This window comes from Ranitomeya variabilis, chromosome 1 (genome assembly GCF_051348905.1).
Source record: "Ranitomeya variabilis isolate aRanVar5 chromosome 1, aRanVar5.hap1, whole genome shotgun sequence".
Lineage (NCBI taxonomy): Eukaryota > Metazoa > Chordata > Amphibia > Anura > Dendrobatidae > Ranitomeya > Ranitomeya variabilis.
In genome coordinates, this window is record NC_135232.1 from 662,464,632 (window position 1) to 662,491,584 (window position 26,953).

Below are 26,953 nucleotides of genomic sequence, written 5' to 3' on the forward strand. Positions count from 1 at the left end.
TTCCTTCCGTTTGGACCTCCCTGCATCCTTTTCTATTCATAACGTTTTTCATCGGTCATTATTGCGCAGGTATGAGGTACCGGTTGTGCCTTCCGTTGAGCCTCCTGCTCCGGTGTTGGTTGAGGGTGAGTTGGAGTACGTTGTGGAGAAGATCTTGGACTCTCGTGTTTCCAGACGGAGACTCCAGTATCTGGTCAAGTGGAAGGGATACGGCCAGGAGGATAATTCTTGGGTGAATGCATCTGATGTTCATGCCTCCGATCTGGTTCGTGCCTTTCATAGGGCCCATCCTGATCGCCCTGGTGGTTCTGGTGAGGGTTCGGTGCCCCCTCCTTGAGGGGGGGGTACTGTTGTGAATTTGGATTCTGGGCTCCCCCGGTGGCTACTGGTGGAATTGAACTGGTGTCTTCATCTTCTCTGTTCACCTGTTCCCATCAAGATGTGGGAGTCGCTATATAATCTTGCTGCTCTGTTAGTTGCTTGCCGGTCAACAATGTTATCAGAAGCCTCTCTGTGCTTGTTCCTGCTCCTAGACAACTACTAGATAAGTTGGACTCTTGTCCATGTTTGTTTTTGCATTTTGTTCCAGTTCACAGCTGTAGTTTCGTTACTGTGTCTGGAAAGCTCTTGTGAACGGGAATTGCCACTCTGGTGTTATGAGTTAATGCCAGAGTTTTAAAGTAATTTCTGGATGGTGTTTTTGATAGGGTTTTCAGCTGGCCATGAAAGTGTCCTTTCTGTCTTCTGCTATGTAGTAAGTGGACCTCAAATTTGCTAAACCTATTTTCATACTACGTTTGTTATTTCATCTCAACTCACCGCCAATACATGTGGGGGGCCTCTGTCTCCTTTCGGGGTATTTCTCTAGAGGTGAGCTAGGACTAATATTTTCCTCTGCTAGCTTTATTTAGTCCTCCGGCTGGGCTGGGCATCTAGAATCAACGTAGGCATGCTACCCGGCCACTGCTAGTTGTGCGTTAGGTTTAGTTCATGGTCAGCTCAGTTCCCATCTTCCAAGAGCTAGTTCCTATATATGCTTATGCTATGTTCTCTTGCCATTGAGATCATGACACTCTCCCCTAGGGAGTTGCCAAGCAATGTGTGGAATAATTAATTAGTAAGGTATACTACTAATAAGTTGTGAGATCCCCTGGTCCTGGGTGCAGCCAGAGTCCTGAAACTGTGTCCCTGATCCTGGTGTGGCCAGTCCTGGTCCTCGTCCCCTGGTCCAGGAGCAGCCAAGTGTGTGAACCTCGTCACCTGGTCCCGGAGTGGTCAGTACCTAAAATTCATCCTCTGGTCCTGGAGAGACCAGTGCCTGAACTTCATGCACTGGTCTGTGTGCGACCAGTGCCAGAACATTGTTGACCAGTCCGTGTGCGGCCAAACCTTGATCCAGTATCCTAGACCGGTGTGTCTGAACCAAGCCTGAATCCATGTGAGTTACCATTCTGTAGAGGTGCCACAACTTACTAGTCTGAATGGAGACCCAGCCCTAATCAGTGTCAGCGTACCTAACTCCTGGGGCTAGCAGCTGCAGTACCGGGCTCAGCCCAGGAGTGGCCCCTGGCAGCTACCTGCAGGCCATTCTGTCTCCACCATCAAGAGCTCCAGTGAACACTTTATTCCACATAAGGAGTAACGTTGCTAATACTTTACATAATTTATCTTGACCTCAGTAACATAATGTACTGTTCTATAGTTGAAAGCTGTATTCCCGACTCTGCAAGCTTTGAAGCTGATACCTATCAACATAACACTACACATGCATACAAAAATATGATAAATAGGCAATTTTAACAAACTATCGAATTTAACCATTTTGGACAACCGTCATTTAGACAAGTATAAGCATCAATAAGATTAGATGATTATAAGCACCAATAAGACTGCAGATTACTGGCAAACACCCAAATATCCAGGCTTGGTAACACAATATATTCCAAATATAGAGCAACATTTCAAATATCAGTTATTAGTTTCTAACAAGGCAATATGTATTTACAACCAAGACCTGAATCATTTGTTTTATTTTGTATTTGGTCACATAGCACAGGCTGCTATTAAAGGGAATCTGTCAGCAGGTTTTTGCTATGTAATCTGTAAACACCATGAATTAGGGGTTGAGACATGGATTTCAGTGATGTGTCACTTATTAGGCTGTGTGATGTAGTTACAAAACTAAATTCCCGCATGTCTCCTGGTCCAACCACACCCCCAGCACTGTTTGCATAGAAAGCTGCCAATCAGGGGTGTGGGCAGGGTTAGCTTTCTGAGCACTGCTACATTTACAGCGGAGAACACTCTGATTATGTCACAACTAATGCACACAGTAAAGTAAGTGACAAATCGCTGGTATCCGGGTCTCTGCTCCAACATTATGTTGCTCCCAGATGAGCTAGCAAAAACCTGGTGACAGATTTGCTTTAACAGCTCCTTTATTTTTACAACTCCTGCATGCAAAAAATAAGGAGAATTTTATTTCCAAGTTGCACCATTTACATTTAAAATTAAAATCCCCCCCAGGCGTTTGTAACTAAAAGAGCCACCTTGTGCTGCACTAATGCTGCATTCTGACAAGGTGGCTCTTTTAGTTCGGGTCCCTGGCACTGCTGCAATAGTCGTTTTTAAAATTTGCCCCTCATACCTCGAAATCGCCAGGGGGGCAGGTCTTTCCCCCCAATCCAGATGCCTCACAGCCGTCACTCATGGCCTCTGGGCGCCGGGCGCCGCCTCCTCTTCCTTCAGTAGCGTTCCCAGCGCCTTTCGCTGTAAGTTTGAAGGGCAGTGCAACTGCGCATGCCCGAAAAAAAAATAACTGCGCAGGCGCCAGGGACGCTAATGAAGGAAGAGGAGGCGGTGCCCGGCGTGCAGAGGCCATGAGTGACGGCTGTGAGGTGTCTGGATAAGAGGGGAAAGACCTACCCCCGTGGTGATTTCGAGGTATGAAGGACAAATTTCAAAAATGGACCAGGGACCAGGGGCCAGGGTCCCAAACTAAAAGAGCCACCTTGTCAGAATGCAGCATTACTGCAGCACAAGGTGGCTCTTTTAGTTACAAATGCCTGGGGGGTGATGGGTTCCCTTTAAGGGAATAATTCTAGTCATATTATTTGAGAAAACTGCTTATGGTGCAATTGCCTCATAACATAATTTAGTTGATTCACACTAAATAATATTCAGTCCAAAATGAGTAAACATAGGCAGACCAATAGCTATTCCTTACATGTGATTTGCACCAAAGAATGAACACTTCAGCCACCATTCTGAACAGCTCATCGGAGTCTATATCTGGTTTTTTGAGCCAATTGGATCTGGCAAAAAAAAAGAAAAAAAGAAAATTGAATATGATGGAAAAAGAATAAAGTATTAAAGTGTGGTCTGCTGAAATCTTAGTACCTGTTGTTATCTACATATCGAATTAACATTGGGTAGAAGGCATACAGATCCCTGCATAAAATAGCAAACTCATCCAGAATAAGCAGCTCTGCCTCCTGAGTGTCAGCCTTGCTGTCTGCCTTCAACTGCTCCTCCTCTTGCACAATCTTAATCGCTTTCTTCTTCAGTTTCTCCAGCGTGGGGATGAAATGGCTCTTCAGCAGGTCAGGTTGAGCCTTGCTGATAATTGGCTGAGCATAAACTGCAAACAAGCATCAACAGCTAGATTAGTAACATGAACGAAAAGTATGAGTCTTCAGAACAGTTTCCAGTAGCGCATGTACATCACTGTCAGCAGAAATGGCTACCAAGCTCTGCAGATTAAGCAAGTCCCACCCAGAGATCTCCACTGCTAGAATAAAAGACATTATTAGATCTTTAAGGTAGTTCTGACTTATCAAGAAACATCCAAATCTCCATTATGTAAGGTGATTGCTACTTCAAGATGGAAAAACAATGGATGACATCCCTTGAAAAAGCTCATGCGAAAAGCGCGTTGAGGACTTTTACTGGAATTGGAAAGGTACTTTATTATGGGTAAGCACTTTATATGATTTACTGCTGTTGTGGATTGACAGTTCTTTGCCGCATGTGCGATTAAGTGACTACTCATCACAACCTTGGAGTATGTGTTATTAATTCATTGTGACACCGAATCCTGATTATGGTTTGATAAATCCTCTATTACCGTCTTTGTATGGTCTATTATACAGCACATAATTTGCTATATACTCAATAACTTATGGTCATCTGTGTCTGCAATTTTCCCAAAATTGTTTGATCTTCTATTGACAACCTCTTTTATCATGTTTGTATTATTTGTGTTTCATTGTAATTGAATGGGCAATGGGTGGACAAAAGGGGCTTATTCCCTGAGGCCTCCACCATCATCTACAGGATGATTTAAAGCAGTCACATGTCTCTGATGATTAAGTATCATGTCGGCAGGTTTTTGCTAATTAATCTGACAGCAGCATAATGCAGGGACATATACCCTGATTCCAGGGATGTATCACTTAGTTTACTGGGTGCAGTTGTTCTGACAAAATTACAGTTTTCTCTGCTGCAGATCTAGCAGAGCTCAAATGCTGAGCTGTGTGTAACCCCGCCCACACCAATGATTGGCTGACTTCTGTATACAAAGTATATTGACAGAAAATGGCTAATTAGTGCAGGGACGTTGTTTGACTAGGAGGCACGAGACACCTAGTGCTCTAGATATAATCTCTTGCTGATTTTATTGATACAACAACCCACAGCTCAGTAAGTGATACATCACTGGAATCAAGGTCTCTGTCCCTACATCATGGTGCTCTCAGATTAGGTGGTAAAAATGGTCATAGATTCCCTTTAAGCCTCCTACACTGCTGTTTCAGTTTCAATGAAGGTATATAATACAATAGCAAAAACCTGGTGACATATCCACTTTAACTGGAAATTGTGTAGACTCGGTTCTTGGTATGATTTAGGTTCCTCATAGTATATTGCGCCAATACAATGCCATTAGTTGGACATTGTTGAGAATGCTTTCATTGGGGACCTTCACAACCTTTTGTCCATCCTGTCTGGTAACCATGATTGAAAGTAAAGCCTTGAACTCCTAAGAAATTATTAAATGGACTTTAAGTATTAGGGAAATAATACTATTTAGGGGGATATTCCAAATGAAAGTATTTTCTCTCATTAAAGTACGCTAGGATACACCATGTCTTACTGAAACATGACGCTCCAACTACAGTGAATTGGCCTTCACTGACTTTTATTGAGGGGAAATCATAACATTATGGGCTGGCACATCCTGAAAATCTGCCATCACAATACATGAAGGAAAATTGCTTTTAAAAATTACAAGTTACCACTCAATATAAAAACAGCCCCAATACAGAGGTTTCATTTGTTCAATATTCAATATCATTTAAGATGCTATAACTGTTGAAAAAATCAATTCTAGAATTTATTTGGGGATTTAGAACAAATTGTCTGTGCTAGAAACTCACTTTCTACTGAATCTTTCTACTGTCTCCTTCATTCTGAACCCTTTATACATAACATGCAGCAAAAGAAAACCCTTAAAAGACCGTTCTCTACTGTGTCCTCATCAATACAGTTCAGTTGGAAGCTGCTATGTATTATCACACGGCCTCACAAGTTCATTTCACTTAAAGGTCAAGCAGAGGGTACTCGGATAAATCTCTGGGGATTATGCTAGAGAAAAAAAAAGGAGAAACGTGTCTCTCAAAAGTCAGACTCCATATATATTTAGGTGTGAATATAATCTGATCAAAAAAAATCTTGGGAGACCCATTCAATCTACTTGGAGTAAAAAGGGAAATACCGTAACTCTAAAATGATGTGGAAAAAAGCTATAATGTTACTTTAGGTTAACAGTTACATATATATTGCTTATTTTTACCTTTAGTATTCTTTTAAGTAGCTGTAATAAAGTATATAGGACTATTTCTTTTTAGCTGGATGTTTAGGTGCCGAGCCTAAGGCTTGTTCACAAGTGTATTACAGTAGCAAAATAAATGTGATTTCTAAAATCTCATTCACATGGTGCATTTTTTTCCTTGTGTTTTTACAGCTGCGTTTTTTTTTAAATCACAGCACGTCAATTACTTAAGCAGTTTTTCTGCGTTTTTTAACCAGTTGACTGCATAAGTAAAGGTACCGTCACATAAGCGACGCTGCAGCGATATCGACAACGATGCCGATCGCTGCAGCATCGCTGTGTGGTCGCTGGAGAGCTGTCACACAGACCGCTCTCCAGCGACCAACGATGCCGAAGTCCCCGGGTAACCAGGGTAAACATCGGGTTACTAAGCGCAGGGCCGCGCTTAGTAACCCAATGTTTACCCTGGTTACCATTGTAAATGTAAAAAAAAAAAACAGTACATACTCACCTTCTGATGTCCGTCAGGTCCCTAGCCGTCTCCTTCCCGCACTGACTGTGAGCTCCAGCCGGCCGTAAAGTAAAAGCAGAGCACAGCGGTGACGTCACCGCTGTGCTGTGCTTTACGGCCGGCCGGCGCTCACAGTCAGTGCGGGAAGCAGACGGCTAGGGACCTGACGGACATCAGAAGGTGAGTATGTACTGTTTTTTTGTTACATTTACAATGGTAACCAGGGAAAATATCAGGTTACTAAGCGCGGCCCTGCGCTTAGTAACCCGATATTTAACCTGGTTACCATTGTAAAACATTGCTGGCATCGTTGCTTTTGCTGTCAAACACGACGATACACGCCGATCTGATGACCAAATAAAGTTCTGGACTTCTAGCTCCGACCAGCGATATCACAGCGGGATCCAGATCGCAGCTGCGTGTCAAACTCAACGATATCACTATCCAGGACGCTGCAACGTCACGGATCGCTATCGTTATCGTTGCAAAGTCGTTTAGTGTGAAGGTACCTTTAGGTATGAAAAATGCATAAGAAACATGCGTAATGTGTGCTTGCAGAACAAATGCTGTATTCATCTTAGTTGACCCTAGTCCTACAATACTTAATCTTTAGTAACTATTTTTTATGAACACGGGAGCAAATACTTAAATTTGGAAAGTGAAAATGTTTCTAATTTTCTTTTGAAAATTTATTTTTTTTGTTTGTTTTTTTAATATAAATTCTTAACTATACTGACTTAAATGAATTTATTTACTTTTAATAAAATAATTTTTGTTGAAAAATTCAAAATACAAATTTTCCATCTTTCAAAAAACATAAATTACATAATAATTCCATAATATAATACATAAACAAAGTAACTCAACTCATACATTTATTATTAACATAAAGTGCAATGTACCAATAAAACAAAATAATCTCAGAACCACAGGGACACATAAAAGGACTCCACAGTTATGTAAAGTGGCACATTGCAGATTTGAAAAATAGGATTGCGTCCCCATTTCGGAAATAGGCCGCATCATTAAAGGGTTATTTTAGTTGTATATGGCCAGAATTAGTTGTAAGCTATTATACTTTTCTTCCAGATCAGGGTTATCGTGTAGCAAGAGGTCTATAAAACCAAAAAAATGGCAAAGATTATTTTTTTTATTATTTGATCATTTTGTACTATGTGAACTATTGTTATCCTGCAGTTATTTTCGCAACATGGACAAATCCATAATAAAATGGATTATGGATAAAAATGCAGAAAATGAGGTTCAGATAAAGAATTACATGATTAATATAACTAAGTAAACAACATTTTAATAATTCTGTGATCAAGTATCATATAAGAGGCTAGTGTAGTGCATCTACAGCTCTGGCAAAAATTAAGAGACCACCACATCAAAACCCTGTCATGGGCAGCCCAATCTCCAGACCTGAACCCCATTGAAAACCTCTGGAATGTAATCAAGAGGATGATGAATAGTCACAAGCCATCAAACAAAGAACTGCTTTGTTTCTGCACCAGAAGCAGTGTGAAAGATTGGTGGAAAGCATGCCAAGATGCATGAAAGCTGTGACTAAAAATCATGGTTATTCCACAAAATATTGATTTCTGAACTCTTCCTGAGTTAAAACATTAGTATTGTTGTTTCTAAATGATTATGAATTTGTTTTCTTCGCATTATTTGAGGTCTGAAAGCACTGGTTATTTTTTTTAATTTTTACCACTTTTCTTTGTCAGAAAAAAAATAAAAAATTTATTGCTTGAAAATTCGAAGACATGTTGTCAGAAGTTTATAGAATAAAAGAACAATTTACATTTTACTCAAACATATACATATGAAGAGAAAAATCTGACAAACTGAACATTTTGCAGTGGTCTCTTAATTTTTGCCAGAGCTGTATATCAATAAAAAGACACCAAGACCTGGCAGAGGCTAATGAAAGAACTGATAATGCTTTTTAGGTGACATAACTCATTTTTTTTTCCTTTTTCCTTTTTCTCAAGACTAAGTATGTCTTGCATAAAGTAATAACTCTGTCAGTGGCAGGATAAACATCAAGTGGATTTGCACATAATTTCATTGACACTTTGTGACATACATTTTTGGCCAGTGATGGAGAATGTTTAGGGACATGAATGTAGAGATCATTACATGTGGGATTACCTGCAATTCTCTTCATCCATGAAGCTTCATCTATTCCCAGATTGTTGTTAATGATTTTCAGGATGTTGCCCAAGATAACACTTAGATGTTCCGAGGTCACTTGAGTACAGCACGGTCTGGCATTTTCTGGTACATTTTCTGTTCCCCTCTCCCACCAGTAGGAAAGGTAGTTGCACAACATTGGCAGTACCACCTCAATAACATGTGGCATCTCTGTATACCTGGCTCCCGACTCGGCCAGATCATTAATTTCTTTCATCAAACCTTCCAAATGAGGCATTTCTGGGCACATTTCTTCAACAGAGTCTGGCATTCCTAGAACTTCAATCCATAAATCACCATTAAAATCCTTGATGGGTCTACAGCAAAAACATGAAGGCTGCAGACCAACGTTACTAGCATAATATACAAGTCCATTCTCATTCACGTTCAATGAGCAGTGCACTGCTACAAGCTACATTTCTATATCTCCAGTTTAAAAACAAAGGAAAAATACTTACTGGCTCTCTCTCTGGGTGATTTGGTGTTAAAAACTGAGAGAGAGTTGTTGTGATTTAGGGATGGCTCAAGAAAAGCTACAGGAATGGCTCCCGCCAGTGCTGCCAGGCATTCTCCCAAGGCTGGTCTCTGCCTGTAAAATTAACGTATATTTGTCTCAAAGGACATGATCAGAATAAACATTTTAAAACATAAGTAAACCAATTTGCTCGACTTGCAATTTGAAAAGAAAGTCCTTTAGAAAAGAAAACTCCTGCCCCCAAAAAAATCTCAAAAAAGGAAAACATATTTAAATTGCACAAAAAAGTAAAGGTTATGATGAAAGTACAAGAAAGTTAAAAAAAATATATTAGGAGCCATAAGCTTGTGTGTTTCGGGTCAAAAATAATCCTTATTCAGAGCTTATTTTTAACCCGAAATGCATAAGCTCATAGATCCTAATCTTTTTAAAACTTTCTCCCACTTTCATCATACTTCTATTGCATAGAATAAAAGTTATCTTTTAATTTAGTTTTTTTTAATGGTTTTGGAGTTTCTGTTTCTAACGGATTTCCTTTTCATTTTGACCTAGAAACCAGTCCAGGGTGTTTCCTACAATCCCGCCACCATACCCTGACTGCACAAGGTCGATACCTCAGGAGTTCATATTTTGCAATTCCTATGGATCTCCTTTTTCATCCTTAATACCATTGGAGGGTGAATACAATTTTTTTTGCTGATTTTCAGTGTGACTATGTAGGTAAGATTCGACACAAAAATGCAGTCAATAACAAGAAATCATATGATTAACGTATAAATGGTATGACTTTGAAATAAAATATTCTTCACATATGATGGACCCTAAATATTTCTATGGAGATGTCTAGAATAGTTTTACATTTTTAATAATAAATCAGTAGCCATATGGCAAAAATACAAAATGAATACAAAAAGCAGTTAAAAAAAGGTTTATTTAAAGTTAAGTGTTTTCTAAAGGAAGGAGCCGGGTAATAGACTTGCAGCAACAGCTTATCTTCTGCGCCTCTCTAGGGTTGCTTATCGTCCAGAAATTTATGCACAGTCCATAAAAATAATCACATTTTTGCTCTGTTCGCAAAAAAATTTAAGGCATCCATGATTTTTTGAGGCTGAAGAAACTTATACAGATTATTTTGACTGTAATTATCATCATTATATAGCTTACAGTGAATGCTGCTAATGTCTTCTTATCAGATTTATCGGCTTTAGACATGTATCACTTACAATAGTAATGATTTATTATGGTTTTACAATGTGTTGTAAAAAATAGAAAAATATTTAGAATTGAGAGTCCTCAGTGGTTGATACCTTTTAATGGCTAACTGAAAAGATGGTAACAAATTGCAAGCTTTCCAGACTACTCAGGTCTTAACACGATACCAAGATATATATCTTTCCTGTTGTAAAAAATAGTCAGTCCATGATTTTTAGATAAACTATAAAAAAAAAAAACAGATCAAGTTGGCGCCTCCACCTCCTATGAACAGCTAATACCTCAGGAAGAATGTGGTTGTTTATATATAAATGCATTATTACATACAAGCCATTCAACTAAATGGTCAAGCAGTGCTGGTTACGTTCGTCAGTGCTAAAGTTGTGGTTTGTTAGCAACCCATCTTTATCAGTATGATATGCCTTAAGTATGGGTATTAAAGGGTTGTCTCATTGAGGCAAGTCTTTTACACAACACTTCCAAGCTACTGTATATAGACTTGTGTACAGTGGTATATCAGCATTTATGAGATTCCATTGTTTACTATTTTTCAACCAGAACCAATGCCAACTTCCTAAACAAGAAAAAATCCCCAAAACTAATTTTTTATTAAAGCAATGAGAATATTCAAAGTCTATTGGGTGCGAATTTATTTGTATGTCCCATTCCATAGCCCAATACATGGGAGCTGAAATAAAGCCTCTTACCAAATGTCATTCGTGGTTCATTTTTTAAAATTATCCGGCCTGGTAGGATGTCATTGGTGTGACATGATGCACATGTGACAGCGTGCCAAGCTGGCTAATCAAAGGAAGAGGCGGGATATAAGAGGTGCTACTCGCACTACTGTGCACCGGCCAAAGACCGCTATCATGGCACATACAAATTGATTTGCAACTCAAAATCTACATTGAAAATAATAAGATTATGGAACCATAGCATCATTTTGGATTAAAGCTTCTGACATGCCTAAATGTATGTGAAAAATAAACGGACATTGCAAACACAATTAACACTTATAAAACTACACTATCAATAATTCTTAGTTAGGCTGCACTAAAAGGCCAATGTTCATTCATTCACAATAAGACTTGTGTAAGATCAAAGTGCGCGTTAAAACAAGCTGTGACGCATAATATTCACACACATAGTTATTGATGGATAATATTGTCTAAAACTATACAAAATGAGCAAACTCCTGCCCTACAGAATAGCAATACATATTTCTCAACAATCATACATCACTCAGCTCGGTGCAGATTCATTTGTCATCTACAAGGAAAACTCTTATTTTACACTACAGCATCATATTAATAATTTTGTGTCTTATTCAATCTCATTTTTTGTTTCATTCCTTCACCCGAGAACACAAGATCTGCCTTAACACCACAAGACAACAATACCTCCCGAAAGAAAATAAATGTAATAGTAATGATGACATTAGCAACGTGGTGTTAGTGTAATGTTACATTAAGATGTGACCGTGTGCCAGAGCCGTCACCATTTTAGTAAAATGTCACTATCATTGTCAAGATCCTGACAAATGTTATTGATTTAAAAATATATCACATTTTCATGTCTAATGATACTTTAGCTATCATCTTTCTCAAAGTAATAAATTGTTTCTTGGACATAGAATTATTCCTGTACTACTAGTTTGCTCTACATTGCCACTGTCAGAGTCTGCACTCTATTATTGTAGAATTTATTATGATTGTGGGCGGGAAGATGCCATTAGAGGCAGTTATTTTGGAGTTATGCAATAAAGTAATTAGTCCACCTGTATTCACACTTGCTCGCTGAAATCAAAGGGTTTGTGAAAAAAGCGTCTCAGATAAAATATTAAGAAAAAAAATTATATGGAATTATGGAAATTGCTGGCTGTATAGACATGTTAAGGGAAATCTGTCAGCAGCAGATTAAAACATCTCAATTTGTTCAGTATGGAGCATGAGTGCCACATGCAGAAATCTCCACAATTATAAGACCTGGCTGTTGTAAATGAGGTTATTCATGGTTATCTGAGGAATGTTCTGCTGTGGTGAACGCATTTGGCCAAATCATCAAGATCCGCTACTGGCAGCTCCCATTGAAAATTGCTGACCAATGATGTCCCAAATGTGCTTCATGGGACACAAGTTGTTGAGGAATGGAATATATATTTATTTATTTGTGTTTTGTTTTGCTAGTGCACCCTAGAGGCCCAAAACCGTTTTAGCAAATAAATGGAAATGTACGTTGATAGACTGAGATAACAGATAAACGTGCATGTTAGGACAGCAAAATATGCCGATGTAATAAATTACATCACCCTTCTGTTGTTATAACACTTATCTGCATTTACGATTGACATCCTAATTGATTAAACAGTGGATAGCGGTACTTATTGTTAACTTATTTCATCAGCAGCTCTGAAGTAAAATCTTTGATTTTGTCCATGTGGTGTGAATGATACAGAGATAGAAAACCCAATTAATCAACTCGAAGTATTTATTTATGTTCTGTTCCCGCTGGCTTTCTTCCCCGCTGCCTGAATTAAGCTGCTGGAATGTAGCATTGATTGGCTATCTCACAGCTTGCTGTCTGTTCTTTTTGACAGGCAATTTAGTTGCTACATGTCAGCCTCAATAAAAGGAAAAAAAAAACATTCAGACGACTGACATTTCTACAGACAAGCAATTTATCCAGGTGGAATTTTCCTCACCGCCGCGCAGTCCGTGGGTAAGTGGCAGAATGCGTAATATTACAGCTTTTGTAACTTATGTAAAAACACAGACAATGGCGTTAAAGGGTTCAGGGTGAATACGTGGCATCCTTGGATGTTTAGAAATAAGACTAGCGGCATGCCTCGTCCACTTGTCAGCAAAGGTTTTAATGGCCACTTTGTTGTAACCTCTTCCTAAGAAATGGTAGCTTTAGGGATCATTGACCGATGCAGCCGTCTTAAACATAATGAAGCAGACAGAAGTGATGCAAGGCACCGGACCAGAAAATGCTAGCCTTGTATACTCAGAAACTGGGTTGCGATTTGGACAACAGACGCATCACTGCTGAGTGCAAGCAAGCACTTCATTCTACATTATACCGAAAGCCAGAATGATGCGCAGGGTCACCACCCTCGGCGTGCGCCACTGCCATTTACTTATTAGAAATGTCTAAGTGAAGAAGAAATACACATTTCTAAGGTACTCCCTTTAGAGCACAGGCATGCAGTCAGCTTTTGTATCACAGGAAATTGTTTAAAGACCAATTTAACAACTAATCATTTCATCAGGAAAGCAATTCTTAGCAAATTCAATCTCTTTTCTCACAACAACAATAGACATGACAGAATAATAAAAAGAAGGCATTATCAGGTGAAATTTCGAGTGTAAATATTTTCTGTGTCTTCTCCCAAGTGTACAGACAGGATGCGCTACAGAAAAATTGCACTCTCTTGTGTGATGCTTTGCTAATAAGTTGCACCCCCGCAAGGTAACGGAGGTTAATTGCAAGTCTGCCGAATCTCCCCCAAGTACACATCATTGTCATACTCTCCTGAGCATCTTTCAGTTGTGAATCATTGTCATTCTCACATCTTTATTCTTCTCAAAGCAAAGAAAATATTGAGTAAAATACATTTTTTGGAGACTCTATATATATCTTATTCAACCTCATTTGTTTTCTTTTGTTTTTTCTATTCTTGAGCTTGACAACACAAAATCTGCCTTAAAATAACAAGAAAACAATACCTCCCAAAAGAAAATATATTTAATTGCAATAGCATTAGCAACATGGTGTCCGTGTAATGTTACATCAAGATGTGACGGTGTGCCAGAGCCATTGCTGTTTATTAAAATGTCACTATCATTGTCAAGATGATGACAAATGTTATTGATCTGAAAATAAATCACATTTTCATGTCCTAAACAATAGAAGAAGAAGGCACATGCAGCCGAAACGCACATAGGGGCTTTGGCACTGGCAGTTCAGAGGTATATATGATACTAGCTGTTTCCAGCCAGCTAACGCTCGGCACGCTCATTGCTATCTAATTAACGCTGCTGGTGATTATGCAATTAAATGTACGTTTACCTTGACTGAAGTGGTTGAATTACATAGAAAGGAAGTGCTGTATGTGGCAATGTGTGGGGACGGAGCCTCGTGTGGTAATGTGGGGGGAGGAGCCTCGTGTGGTAATGTGTGGGGACGCAGCCTTGTGTGGCAATGTGTGGTGACGGAGCCTCGTGTGGTAATGTGTGGGGACGGAGCCTCGTGTGGTAATGTGTGCGGAGGGAGCCTCATGTGGTAATGTGTGGGGACGGAGCCTCGTGTGGTAATGTGTGGGGACGGAGCCTTGTGTGGTAATGTGGGGGGACGGAGCCTCGTGTGGTAATGTGTGGGGATGGAGCTTCATGTGGTAATGTGTGGGGACGCAGACTCGTGTGGTAATGTATGAGGATGGAGCCTCGTGTGGCAATGTGTGGGGACGCAGCCTCGTGTGGTAATGTGTGGGGATGGAGCCTCGTGTGGTAATGTGGGGGGACGGAGCCTCGTGTGGTAATGTGTGGGGACGAAGACTCGTGTGGTAATGTGGGGGGCGGGATTATGTGTGGTAATATGGTGGGGGGGTGGGATTATGTGTGGTAATGTGGTGGGGGGGCGGAATTATGTGTTGTAATGTGGTGGGGGGGCGGGATTATGTGTGGTGATGTGGTGGATGGGCGGGATTATGTGTGGTAATGTGGTGGGGGGGCGGGATTATCTGTGGTAATGTGGTGGTGGGAGGGATTGTTTGGTAATGTGGTAAGGGGGCCGAATTATGCGTGGTGATGTGGTGGGGGGCGGGATTATGTGTGGTGATGTGGTGGGCAGGCGGGATTATGTGTGGTGATGTGTTGGGGGCAGGATTATGTGTGGTGATGTTGTGGGGGGGCGGAATTATGTGTGATGATGTGGTTGGGCGGGCGGGATTATGTGTGGTGATGTTGTGGGGGGGCGGAATTATGTGTGATGATGTGGTTGGGCGGGCGGGATTGTGTGTGGTAATGTGGTGGGGGGGCGGGATTGTGTGTGGTAATGTGGGGGGCAGGATTATGTGTGGTGATGTGGTGGGGGTAGAGCTACTGTGCAGGGGGCGGGATTAGCGAGTGTGATGTAGTGGGGGGTGGGATTATATGTGGTGATGTGGTGGGCGGGCATGATTATGTGTGGTAATGTGGTGGGGGTGGGATTGTGTGTGGTAATATGGTGGGGGGCGGGATTGTGTGTGGTAATGTGGTGTGGGTGGGATTGTGTGTGGTAATGGGGTGGGGGGCGGGATTATGTGTGGTGATGTGATGGGGTGGAGCTACTGTGCAGGGGGCGGGATTAGCAAGTGTGATGTGGGGGGCGGGATTATATGTGGTGATGTGGTGGGGCCCCCACCACATTACCACACACAATCCGCACCACATCACCACACATAATCCCACCCCCCACCACATCACCACACATAATCCCGCCCCCACCACATTACCACACATCTTGCCCCCCCACATTACCACACGAGGATCTGTACCCACACATTACCACACGAGGCTGCGTTCCCACACATTACCACATGAGGCTGCGTCCCCACACATTACCACACGAGGCTGCATCCCCACACATTACCACATGAGGCTGCGTCCCTACACATTACCACACGAGGCTCCGTCCCCCCACATTACCACACGAGGCTCCGTCCCCACACATTACCACACGAGACTGCGTCCCCACTCATTACCACACGAGGCTCTGTCCCCACACATTACCACACGAGGCTCCGTCCCCACACATTACCACATGAGGCTCCGTCCCCCCACATTACCACACGAGGCTCCGTCACCCACATTACCACACGAGGCTCCGTCCCACCACATTACCACACGAGGTTCTGTCCCCACACATTACCACATGAGGCTCCGTTCCCCCACATTACCACACGCAGCACTTCCTTTCTATGTAATTCAACCACTTCAGCCAAGGTAAACGTACATTTATTTGCATAATCACCAGCAGCGTTAATTAGATAGCAATGAGCGTGCCGAGCGTTAGCTGGCTGGAAACAGCTAGTACTTATACTAGATACTCATTCTTCCACTTTTTTTGTGTTATTACATGCAAAAATAGCAAAATAGCAAAATAGTGGTGATACTGCCCACTGACAGCGAAGTAGGTATATATCGTCTCACCAAGAACTATCAGTATAGAGCAAAAAGTGAGATTGGTGCATTAAAAAAATTATTTTTTATTGGACATATTAAAAGCTAACAAAAAAGTGCCACCTCTAAAATAAGGGGAGGGGTGGGCGAGCCTAGGTCTAGGAGAATTATGGTACTCCAAAATTGCTGACCGGGGGTCCGTCCTCCAGTAAGGATCTAGTTTATGCTGCAGTGTAGAAGCCCAATCTAATGTTACAAGGAACCATTGTCATGGTGTGAGAAATGCTGAAAGGGTGCCACCAAACAAGGTCACCTATTCATGACAATGCGATCTTGAATGCGCTTAAGTGCATTGGATAATGTAACATTTCATACAACAATGTGTCGACCCTAACAAAAATAGGTGACAAACACATAATATCATAGTCAGGTGTAAAAGTATAAAGATTGGCACATTCTCACCAATTCAATTGTATACTTCCACATGGGAGTATATCTTTCTTCCTGGTTGGATCCTTCAGAAGATAGAAGGGACAGACAATAACCCTGTCACTCCCTATAGGGCTAGCTGTAAACTACTCCAGTACTCCCGCCCTAACAAGGGCAGTCCAAAACTACCCCTAGACTGAAAGGCCCTGCACTGTCCCTCATGGCTGTGCCCCAACACGTGTTTCATCAAAGCAGATTCATCAGGGGACTAGCTTGCATTAGGAGATTAAAGTTCTATGTGCTACAAAGACATGTGGGTCCCTCCACTCTCTGTCCTGTTCTGCAGAGAGTGAGGCAGGGATCAGGGCTAATTATATATGATATGGTAATTGTCAAACACTTACTATTTCCTGTCCGAGTCACTGAAACAAAGAGCATGTTTCCATAAGCTCATCTCAGTGTGATGATGATACATCTATATCGAGCTCACATAATACAGTAACGTAGGGATGGTCACTGACATTGAAGGAGGCTGGGTCACAATTTTTGGCCTGAGGAGATTGCAAGCCCAAAGCACTGGCCCCTTGTAGAATGTTAATTAAAGGGTTATTCTCAAGAAAATAAGTCTTCTCCTATCTGTAGAATAGAGAATACCATGCTGATCCCTGGGGTTCGACTACTAGAATCTCAGAAACCCTTTCAACAATACAGTGTATGTGCACTGTGAGGCAGTGACCAGTGTCACATGCGAGGGTTGCTATGTGTCCCCCCCAGGATGCGCACGGAGGCATACTGAAGCCGGGGGAGTGCATTGCAGTCACAGGCATAGCTGTGATTGCAATGCAAAATAAAAGTGAATGTGAGTCTTGGGCATGCTATTTGTCCACGGCAGATTTAAGAAAACCTGCAGGATGGTAGTGGGGCAGTTCGTTTCCTTCCCGGCCGGGTTTTCCATGTGGCCTATGGCCACAGGTTCCTGATAAAAAAAATCTGAAACAGAAAGTTGGGTGTGTCAGTTAGGTTTTGCAAGTGTGCAGAGTAGTAAGCTCTGCAGAGCTCCACCTGGGTGAGGCAATACAGGCAAGCGGAGCTGAAAGGCCTGGCACCCAGAGCATACACAATGGTGCAGTCGCCCACGGCAACCGATCTCGGAGGTGGACTGGCGTGTTTACCATCTGCAACCTGGAAGATATGGTTCCCAGCTACGATCCGGAGGATATCGTGTGCTGTGCATTGCTGTGAGTTTGACATTAAAACACGTTTGCTTTGAACTTTGCTGGGTCACTGCCTCATCACTGCACAGTGTGGATACCGTTGCACTACATATGGTTAGAGAATGCAGGCAGTGTGAACTGAGGTATACTGCAAAGCATGGTGCATGTCAGGGAGCACGCCTGCAATGCTACAGCTCAAGCCTGCTGGAAATTGAGGAGTTTTTGAAGCGGTTGGTCCTCATTCAGCAGCAGCAAGAGGTGCTGAGGTTGCAGCGGCAGCAGCAGGAGCTACTGTATCAGCAGCAGCAGAAAACGAGTGAGCTCATTTTGCAGCAGGTTATGGCCCTGCGAGAGGAGACCCCTCAGGTGAGGGGCAATCACCGGTGTAAAGAGGAGAACCCTATGGTGAAGGGTGATCAGCGGTGTAAAGAGGAGACCCCTAATGTGTGGGGCTATCAGCGGTGTGTTATGACCCCAATGGCAGAGGGTCTCAGGAATAAATACCAAGTCTGCAAACACAAAAAACCAGCTCATAGGGCAGTGGTAACTGGGCTGACCATATATCTAATCCTAGCACCACAAATAGAAGTAGCCGGGGAACGTGCCTACGTTGGTTCTAGACGTCTCGCGCCAGCCGGAGAACTAACTAACCCTAGAAGGGAAAAGAAAGACCTTTCTTGCCTCCAGAGAAAAGACCCCAAAAGTTGGATACAAGCCCCCAACAAATAATAACGGTGAGGCAAGAGGAAAAGACAAACATAAGAATGAGCTAGGTATTTAGCAAAGAGAGGCCCACTAGCTAATAGCAGAATATAGTAAGTGCTGACTTATATGGTCAGCAAAAACCCTATTAAAATATCCACGCTGGATATTCAAGAACCCCCGAACCGTCTAACGGCCGGGGGGAGAACACCAGCCCCCCAGAGCTTCCAGCAAGGTCAGAAATCACATTTAGTACAAGCTGGACAAAAATAGTAGCAAAGCAAGTAACTCAAAAAACAAAGAAGCAAGACTTAGCTTAATTTTGCAAGAGCCAGGACCAGCAGACAGGAGCAACAGAAGGATCTGATTACAACGATGCCAGGCACTGGACTAAGGATCCAGGAAGTTAATATAGCGACACCCCTGGACTAACGACCCAGGTGAGTGCCAAGCCTCCCTGCTTCACAGCGCAGCGTCCACAGCGTCCGTGGCATCGGTGATCCTCAGCGCCTCCCCCCTGCGAGTACCTCGCTTTTCCAGAGCGCTTCATACTTCTCCGCATGCTCCCAGGCGCCTTGCGCTCCCGTTCCCTGGCTAGCATTCTACCAAGAGTGTGACTTACACACACCACCCATGGTCTCCAGCATTCACAACTATATCTGATGAAGGTCTCGTTTGTATAGACCGAAAACGTTTATATGTTGAGCTGGGTGCACCGAATAAAATTTATTTCTGAATTTTGCAACGATTTTCTCCTGAGTGCCAAGTATTTTCCAGTTAGGGTCCGTGAACATGTTAGGGATATTGAGGCAGCTAGGGACGTAGATAATGTCTTGGAACTTAAAACAATTCCGAGACATTATAAATTATATCATGACTGTAATCCTGACACATTCAAGGTACGGGGTATCGACCGGGTCCACTCAGGAAGTAGGGGTGGTGACTTGAAACGTACCCTAGCACAGGTAGAGTGCCGCTGGATAGTGTCCTTGGGGACTATTGCCCCAAATGGCCTAAATGAGAAACTATCCTTTGTTCCTTTTCTATAAATGGTCTTATTATTCCAATTTGTGTTCCTCTGTTTCAATTGTTTTTAACATTGTGGTTTTAATCATTGTTCTTTCTCCACTTTTTTGGTTTTCAGTTTCTTACATTGTATCTACATTTATATGCTGGTGATGCTATTGATAACTCTATCTATGCGGAGGCGGTTGATTGTGTGCTGGGAGGACTTTTTCTCGATTAAACAACCAAGGGGAAGCGGCAGCATTCTTTGTTGGAACAGCATCTTTAAAGCATGACGGACTGCGTTGAAATGTATACTTGGGCATCATGTGGTGCCCCTGCACTTTAACATTAAGTGGCTTGTCCTGTTTTTGATGCAATATATGTATTATTGATGCATTGTTCTTGCGTAGATATATTTTACCTGTATTCCCGGTCTTGCCAGCACTCTTTCCCTCTTCCAAAATGGTCGCTAGTGGTGCGCATGCGTGATGGATTCGCCGACAGGCCGCGCCTCCAATGGCATCCTTAAACAGCGACGCCCAGACTCTCTGACGTCACGGGGATGTTCCCCTTCTCTGGACGCCGCTGGGATGGCCGGAAGGAGCGTAGCACTGTGGAGTGAGTCCATCCGCATGCGCCGCAGGACACACGCGGCAATCAGCAGCAGCTGTAATAGTGATATAAAAAACCCCAGTTTCTATCCACATGCACATAGCCTCCCGAGGAAGCGATCAACGCGAAACGTGCGTCGGGGCTTCATTTCTGTGGACACCTTGCATGGAATTTTGCACATATGGGTAAGCTTAGCTTCTGGTTTATGGCTTAGCCATACTTACTTTTCCGGGCATTTTGCAATAGGGGTGGGTGGTGTGTATATTGGGGTTTCCGCCCTGGGTCCGTGAGGTGGATTGGTCACTGTACCATAGACACCTTTTTTTGCTCCCCCCTTCCTACCCATAATTACACTTCCCCGCAATTTGCACTTTACTGCTCGACTACTAGGGTTATTACACTTATTGTCTGTGGTTTTATTATCACACCCTTGTTACATTAGGTTACGTGCATATTTCCATGCTGGTGTACCTATGAGTCATACACCTTATCCTCAAAATACCAGTGTTATTATTTATTGTGTTGTATTTGTCAATAAAATTTTCTATTTGCATAATATTTTGATTATGCTGTACATTTCTTGGTCCGGGGCATCATGCTCTCTTGAATTTATTTAGTATAGTATGTGGGAGTTCTGCCCTCCTTTTCTCCCTTCCCAATTGTGTGCAATGGGCACACCGGTTAGAAGGGATTTTTCTATCAATAAAAACATCCGCAAGGTTGGTGTATATTATAAAGTTATATAATATACATATAGAAAGAAAGCCTGGAGGAATCAGGAAGGTGGGGACACGGGGGTGACTACGGTCATACCCACAAGGAACCCTCTGGCACCGGCCAAGGATGTAGCTGGGGGTCAGGTTAAAATGAATAGAGCTCTCGATAATCAGCAGCTCCGGGAGGCTCGAGTTCAGGTGCGACATAATACGGATATATGCCCAAAGTTGCCGGGTGGACTTCTGTAATCCAGCATGACAGTCACCAAGGCCCGGGTAAGGGTATGGAGGAAATAGTACCATGTGCCAGAAGGCAGGTACTTAGGTTATGGGATGAGCTGCAGGGTAATTGAACCCCAAATAAACAAGGTCGAGACCACCTAAAATGGGCCCAAATCTACTGTTAGTCAGGAAAGTGGGTGTGTCTTCTGCAACGGAAAACAGGGAGGTGGGTGGTCACGTAACAAATTGTGGAGGATAAACAAAAAGGAGAGGAATGCTCACATCAATCAATGGTTAGAACTTCGGTTTCTCAGTAGATTGTTGGGCAGGGAGGTCACAGGGACATGCGGATGCCCTGTCACGTTGCCCATGTGGGGTGACAAGTGTTCAATCTCGCAGATTTGAACAGAGGGGAGGTATGTGAGGCAGTGACTGGTGTCACATGCGAGGGTTGCTATGTGTCCCCCCAGGATGCGCACGGAGGCACATGGGAGTGCATTGCAGTCACAGGCATAGCTGTGATTGCAATGCAAAATAAAAGCGAGTGTGGGTCTTGGGCAAGCTATTTGTCCAAGGCTGATTTAAGAAAACTTGTTCTGGGCTTTTATTTTTTAAACGGACTACAGGATGGTAGTGGGGCAGTCCATTTCCTTCCTGGCTGGGTTTTCCATGTGGCCTACGGCCACACATTCCTTGTGAAAAACTTTGAAGCAGAGGGTTGGGTGTGTCAGTTTGGTTTTGCAAGTGTGCAGAGCAGTAAGCTCTGCAGAGCTCCACCTGGGTGAGGCAACACAGGCAAGCGGAGCTGAAAGACCTGGCACCCACAGCGTACACGACGGTGCAGTCACCCACGGCAACAGGTCTCGGAGGTCGACTGGCCCGTTTACCGACTGCGACCCGAAGGATATGGTCCCCGGCTGCGATCCAGAGGATACTGTGTGCTGTGTATTGCTGTGAGTTGGACATTAAAACACGTTTTGCTTTGAACTTTGCTCGGTCACTGCCACAGTGCCTTGTGAAAGTATTCGGCCCCCTGGAACTTTTCAACCTTTTCCCACAAGTCATGCTTCAAACATAAAGATACCAAATGTAAGGTGAAGAATCAACAACAAGTGGAACATAATTGTGAAGTTGAAAGAAATTTATTGGTTATTTTAAATTTTTGTGGAAATTCAAAAACTGAAAAGTGGGGCGTGCAATATTATTTGGCGCCTTTACTTTCAGTGCAGCAAACTCACTCCAAAAGTTCATTGTAGATCTCTGAATGATCCAATGTTGTTCTAAATGCCTAATGATGATAAATATAATCCACCTGTGTGTAATCAAGTCTCCGTATAAATGCACCTGCTCTGTGATAGTCTCAGGGTTCTGTATGAAGCACAGAGAGCATCATGAAGACCAAGGAACACAGCACAAGCAACACAGCTCATCACCCTGAAAACACCATCCCCACTTTCAAACATGGTGGTGGCAGCATCATGGTTTGGGCCTACTTTTCTTCAGTAGGGACAGGGAAGATGGTTAAAATTGATGGGAAGATGGATGGAGCCAAATACAGGACCATTCTTGAAGAAAACCTGTTGGAGTCTGCAAATGACCTGAGACTGGGACGGAGATTTGTCTTCCAACAAGACAATGATCCCAAACATAGAGCAAAATCTACAATGGAATGATTCATAAATAAACGTATCCAGGTGTTAGAATGGCCAAGTCAAAGTCCAGACCTTAATCCAATCAAGAATCTGTGGAAAGAGCTGAAAACGATCTCCATCAAACCTCACTGAGCTCGAGCTGTTTGCCAAAGAAGAATGGGCAAGAATTTCAGTCTCTCGATGTACAAAACTGATAGAGACATACCCCAAGCAACTTGCAGCTGTAATCGCAGCAAAAAAGTTGGCGCAACAAAGTATTAAGTTAAAGGGGCCGAATAATATTGCACACCCCACTTTTCAATTTTTGAATTTCCACAAAAATGTAAAATAACTAATAAATTTTGTTCAACTTCACAATTGTGTTCCACTTGTTTTTGATTCTTCACCAAAAATTTACATTTGGTATCTTTATGTTTGAAGCATGATATGTGGGAAAAGGTTGAAAAGTTCCAGGGGGCCGAATACTTTCGCAAGGCACTATATACAGCTTCTGCTCGTTGAGTTGTCTATGGGATTACCGAGTACAGTGAATGGCTATTTCCAGGAATCCTAAAGACAATGAATAGAGCAGAGGTCGAGAATGTGCACCTTTACTCCATTCAGCACAGTGCTGCAGAGCACCATTCTTGGCGAACCCCACATTCAGGGTCTCTGGGGTTCCCAATGGTCAGACCCAATGTCCCCTGTTAAAAGAATAGCTTAATTTTTGGGGAATAACCCTTTAATCACAACTAACCCCAGAATATAATATTCCACACAATGTACCTATTGTATAAATGTATTCATTCCACTAAAATCAATTGCCATTCCCCCACCCAAAAGGTCCAAAGCACTACGGTGTCACTTTGCTACATTAAAAATGTAACCAGTTGGGCATTGCCACTACATAACCAGATGCACACGAACCAGTGGCACACTGACGGCAGCGCCCAACAACCTGGGTACTACTGTTATGTGTGGTCAATCTCACTTAGTGCCACAGCCATCCATGGACAATGGCATTCCCCAGCCCACAAGAACAGCAATGCTCATATGCAGGAAGCATGAAGGGGTGTCCTGCTGTGTGAGCACATCTTTAAGATTGTGATGTAGCTACAAATTTACTCCTTACATCTCCCTATACATGCAATCCCCCATGCAGTACATTGCTCCTCAGCCTCTCTCTATATAATGCCCCCTTTTGCAGTATATGACAATTCAACCCCTCTTATGCAGCCTTTTCCCACAGTACATTGCTCATCAGCCCCTCTACATAGAGCCTTATCATTCCTCAAACCCCTGTGTTCACAGCCCCATATATGCAGAGCATTGCTCTTAGGCCCTCAGTGCACAGCTTCGATCTACTGTATGTCACGCCTTAGAACCTTTATATTTAGTCCCGTTAATCCTTAGCCCCGATACATAGTCCCCCATTGACAGAACATATTTGTTCAATTCCCTCTATACACAGCCTTCATCATTGGCCCCTTCTATACTCAGCCTACACCATCAGTCCCTTCCATATTCAGCCTACATCTGCAATAAATTGTTTCTCAGCCTCTGTATTCACAGCCTCCATCTGCACTACATTACTCCTTTCAGCCCCTCTATATCAAGTCTAAATATGGAGTACATTGTTCCTTAGTTCCTATATACACAGCGTCCCTCTGTAGTTCATCGATCTTCAGACCCCCTATATACACAGTACATCGCTCCTCAGGTTCTCCATACAAAGCCTACACTACAGCAAATCACTCTTCAGCCCATCTATATACAGCCTCCATCTGCAGTAGATTGCTCTTCACCCCTTTACACATATCCTCTATCTGCAGTACAGCCTCCCTTTAAAATGCATCACTCCTCAGTCTCTCTATACACAGCCTCCATCTGCAGTAGATAACTCTGCATTTCTGTTATACATAGCCTGCATCTGCAGTACATGGCTCCTTAGTCCCTTCATACACAACCTCCATCTGCAGTACGCTGTTTCTCTATCCCTGAATACACAGCCCCATCTGGAGTACATCACTCCTCTGCCCTTAATCACAGCCTCTATTTGCAGTTTATCACTCCTCAGCCCTTAATCACAGCCTCTATCTGCAGTACATCACTCATCAGCCTCCATCTACAAAACATCAATCCTCAGCCACCGTATACACAGCATCCATTGGCAATACATCACTCCTCATCCCCTGTATACACAGCTCGATCTGTAGTAATTCACTCCTCAGCCCCATTATACAGCATCCATGCCCAGATCATCACGCTTCTACCTCTCTATACACAACCATAACACAGGCAGATGACTAGCCTTTTTTTGTTTGTTTATCATCCTTACAGCCATACATATTTTAAGGAACTTTCACTATACAGGGTGGGCCATTATATGGATACACCTAAATAAAATGGGAAGGGTTGGTGATATCAACTTCATGTTGTGGCACATTAGTATATGGGAGGGGGAAAACTTTTCAAGATGGGTGGTGACCATGGCGGCCATTTTGAAGTCGGACATTTTGCATCCAACTTTATTTTTTCCAATGGGAAGAGGGTCATGTGACACATCAAACTTATTGAGAATTTCACAAGAAAAACAATGTTGTGCTTGGTTTTAACGTAATGTTATTCTTTCATGAGTTATTTACAAGTTTATGACCACTTATAAAATGTGTTCAAAGTGCTGCTCATTGTGTTGGATTGTCAATGCAACCCTCTTCTCCCACTCGTGACACACTGATAGCAACACCGCAAAAGAAATGCTAGCACAGGCTTCCAGTATCCGTTGTTTCAGATGCTGCAAATCTTGTATCTTCACAGCATAGATAATTGGCTGATGTGTCACATGACCCTCTTCCCATTGGAAGTTACAGCCGTTGCTCTGCATAAACAGAGTGCTGACTGAACCAGGGCTGGCAACGTCCCCAGTGACTGAATCCGGAACGCTGCGAGGGAAAATAAAGTTCATTTTCTCCCTGCAGTGTTTGGCTAAATGCAGATGCCAGGCAGGTTAGCAACACTATTAACCTGCAGATTAACCCCATATCTGTAGGATAATAGCGCTTTTTCTTGTGACAGGTTCCCTTTAACAGATCAATGAAAAGAAAAAGTTATAATAATAAAACCTTTCAACGTAGATGTTTTTTCCTGTCCCAAGGGAATACAGACTGCATAGGATCCGATAACAGGAAACTTGAACATCATCCACTGAAAAAGTAAAAGAAATTTTTAACATTTTTAACATAATTGCAATTATATATATATATCTGTGGACAAATGCAGAAATGACAAAAGAATTTCTGTGATGTGATTAGCTGTGCCCTTAAAAGTGTAGTAGAAATGTTTGGACCTACTGCTTAGCTCATATTTCTCACAATATGATACGAAAAAAAAACCCCATAAACTCCATCAATTCTGTTTTCTGCAATTTGGATCTTTCACCCCCAGGTGAGCAGACCTTCCCTTGGCTTTTGGTTCTTGAAATATTTTCTGGTTATAGCAGAAGATTGTAGGCTATAAACTTCATATTCTATATGAATTATTGCTAATTCTACATCCGGTACTCTGCACTATGATTAGCATTATCATACGAAATGTGTGACTGGCAATTTCTTTTCTGCCTCTGACTTAGGCTGCCGTCACACTAGCAGTATTTGGTCAGTATTTTACATCAGTATTTATAAGCCAAAACCAGGAGTGGAACAATTAGAAGAAAAGTATAATAGAAACATATGCACCACTTCTGCATTTATCACCGACTCCTGGTTTTGGCTTACAAATACTGATGTAAAATACTGACCAAATACTGCTAGTGTGACCGCAGCCTTAGGCCGGTCAAACACAGTAAATACCGGTCAAACAAAAGCATGTTTGGCTGAATACATTTCCTGATCTTGTCCATAGAGAAGCACAATCGGCTGAGTGTGCAAGTGTTCTGCATGGGGAGAGAAGAGTAAGCTGCTGTATGACACCTGTGGCATGGTTTTATTTGTAGGTATAGCACGAGAATTGGTCCCTTAAATTTATAG

General features: G+C 42.4%; 1 protein-coding gene across 11 annotated transcripts in view; it reads right to left on the minus strand.

Moving 5' to 3' along the window:
- Positions 1 to 26,953, minus strand: part of RYR3 (ryanodine receptor 3) — a 978,540-nt gene that overhangs the window by 276,992 nt on the left and 674,595 nt on the right. For all 11 annotated transcript variants that reach the window (XM_077263521.1, XM_077263512.1, XM_077263503.1 and 8 more), the window contains 5 exons: positions 26,051 to 26,132; positions 9,002 to 9,132; positions 8,502 to 8,822; positions 3,400 to 3,640; positions 3,227 to 3,314 (listed from right to left, as the gene is read on the minus strand). In XM_077263521.1, coding sequence (XP_077119636.1) covers positions 3,227 to 3,314; positions 3,400 to 3,640; positions 8,502 to 8,822; positions 9,002 to 9,132; positions 26,051 to 26,132 — 863 coding nt within the window. The remainder of the gene's footprint in view (positions 1 to 3,226; positions 3,315 to 3,399; positions 3,641 to 8,501; positions 8,823 to 9,001; positions 9,133 to 26,050; positions 26,133 to 26,953) is intronic.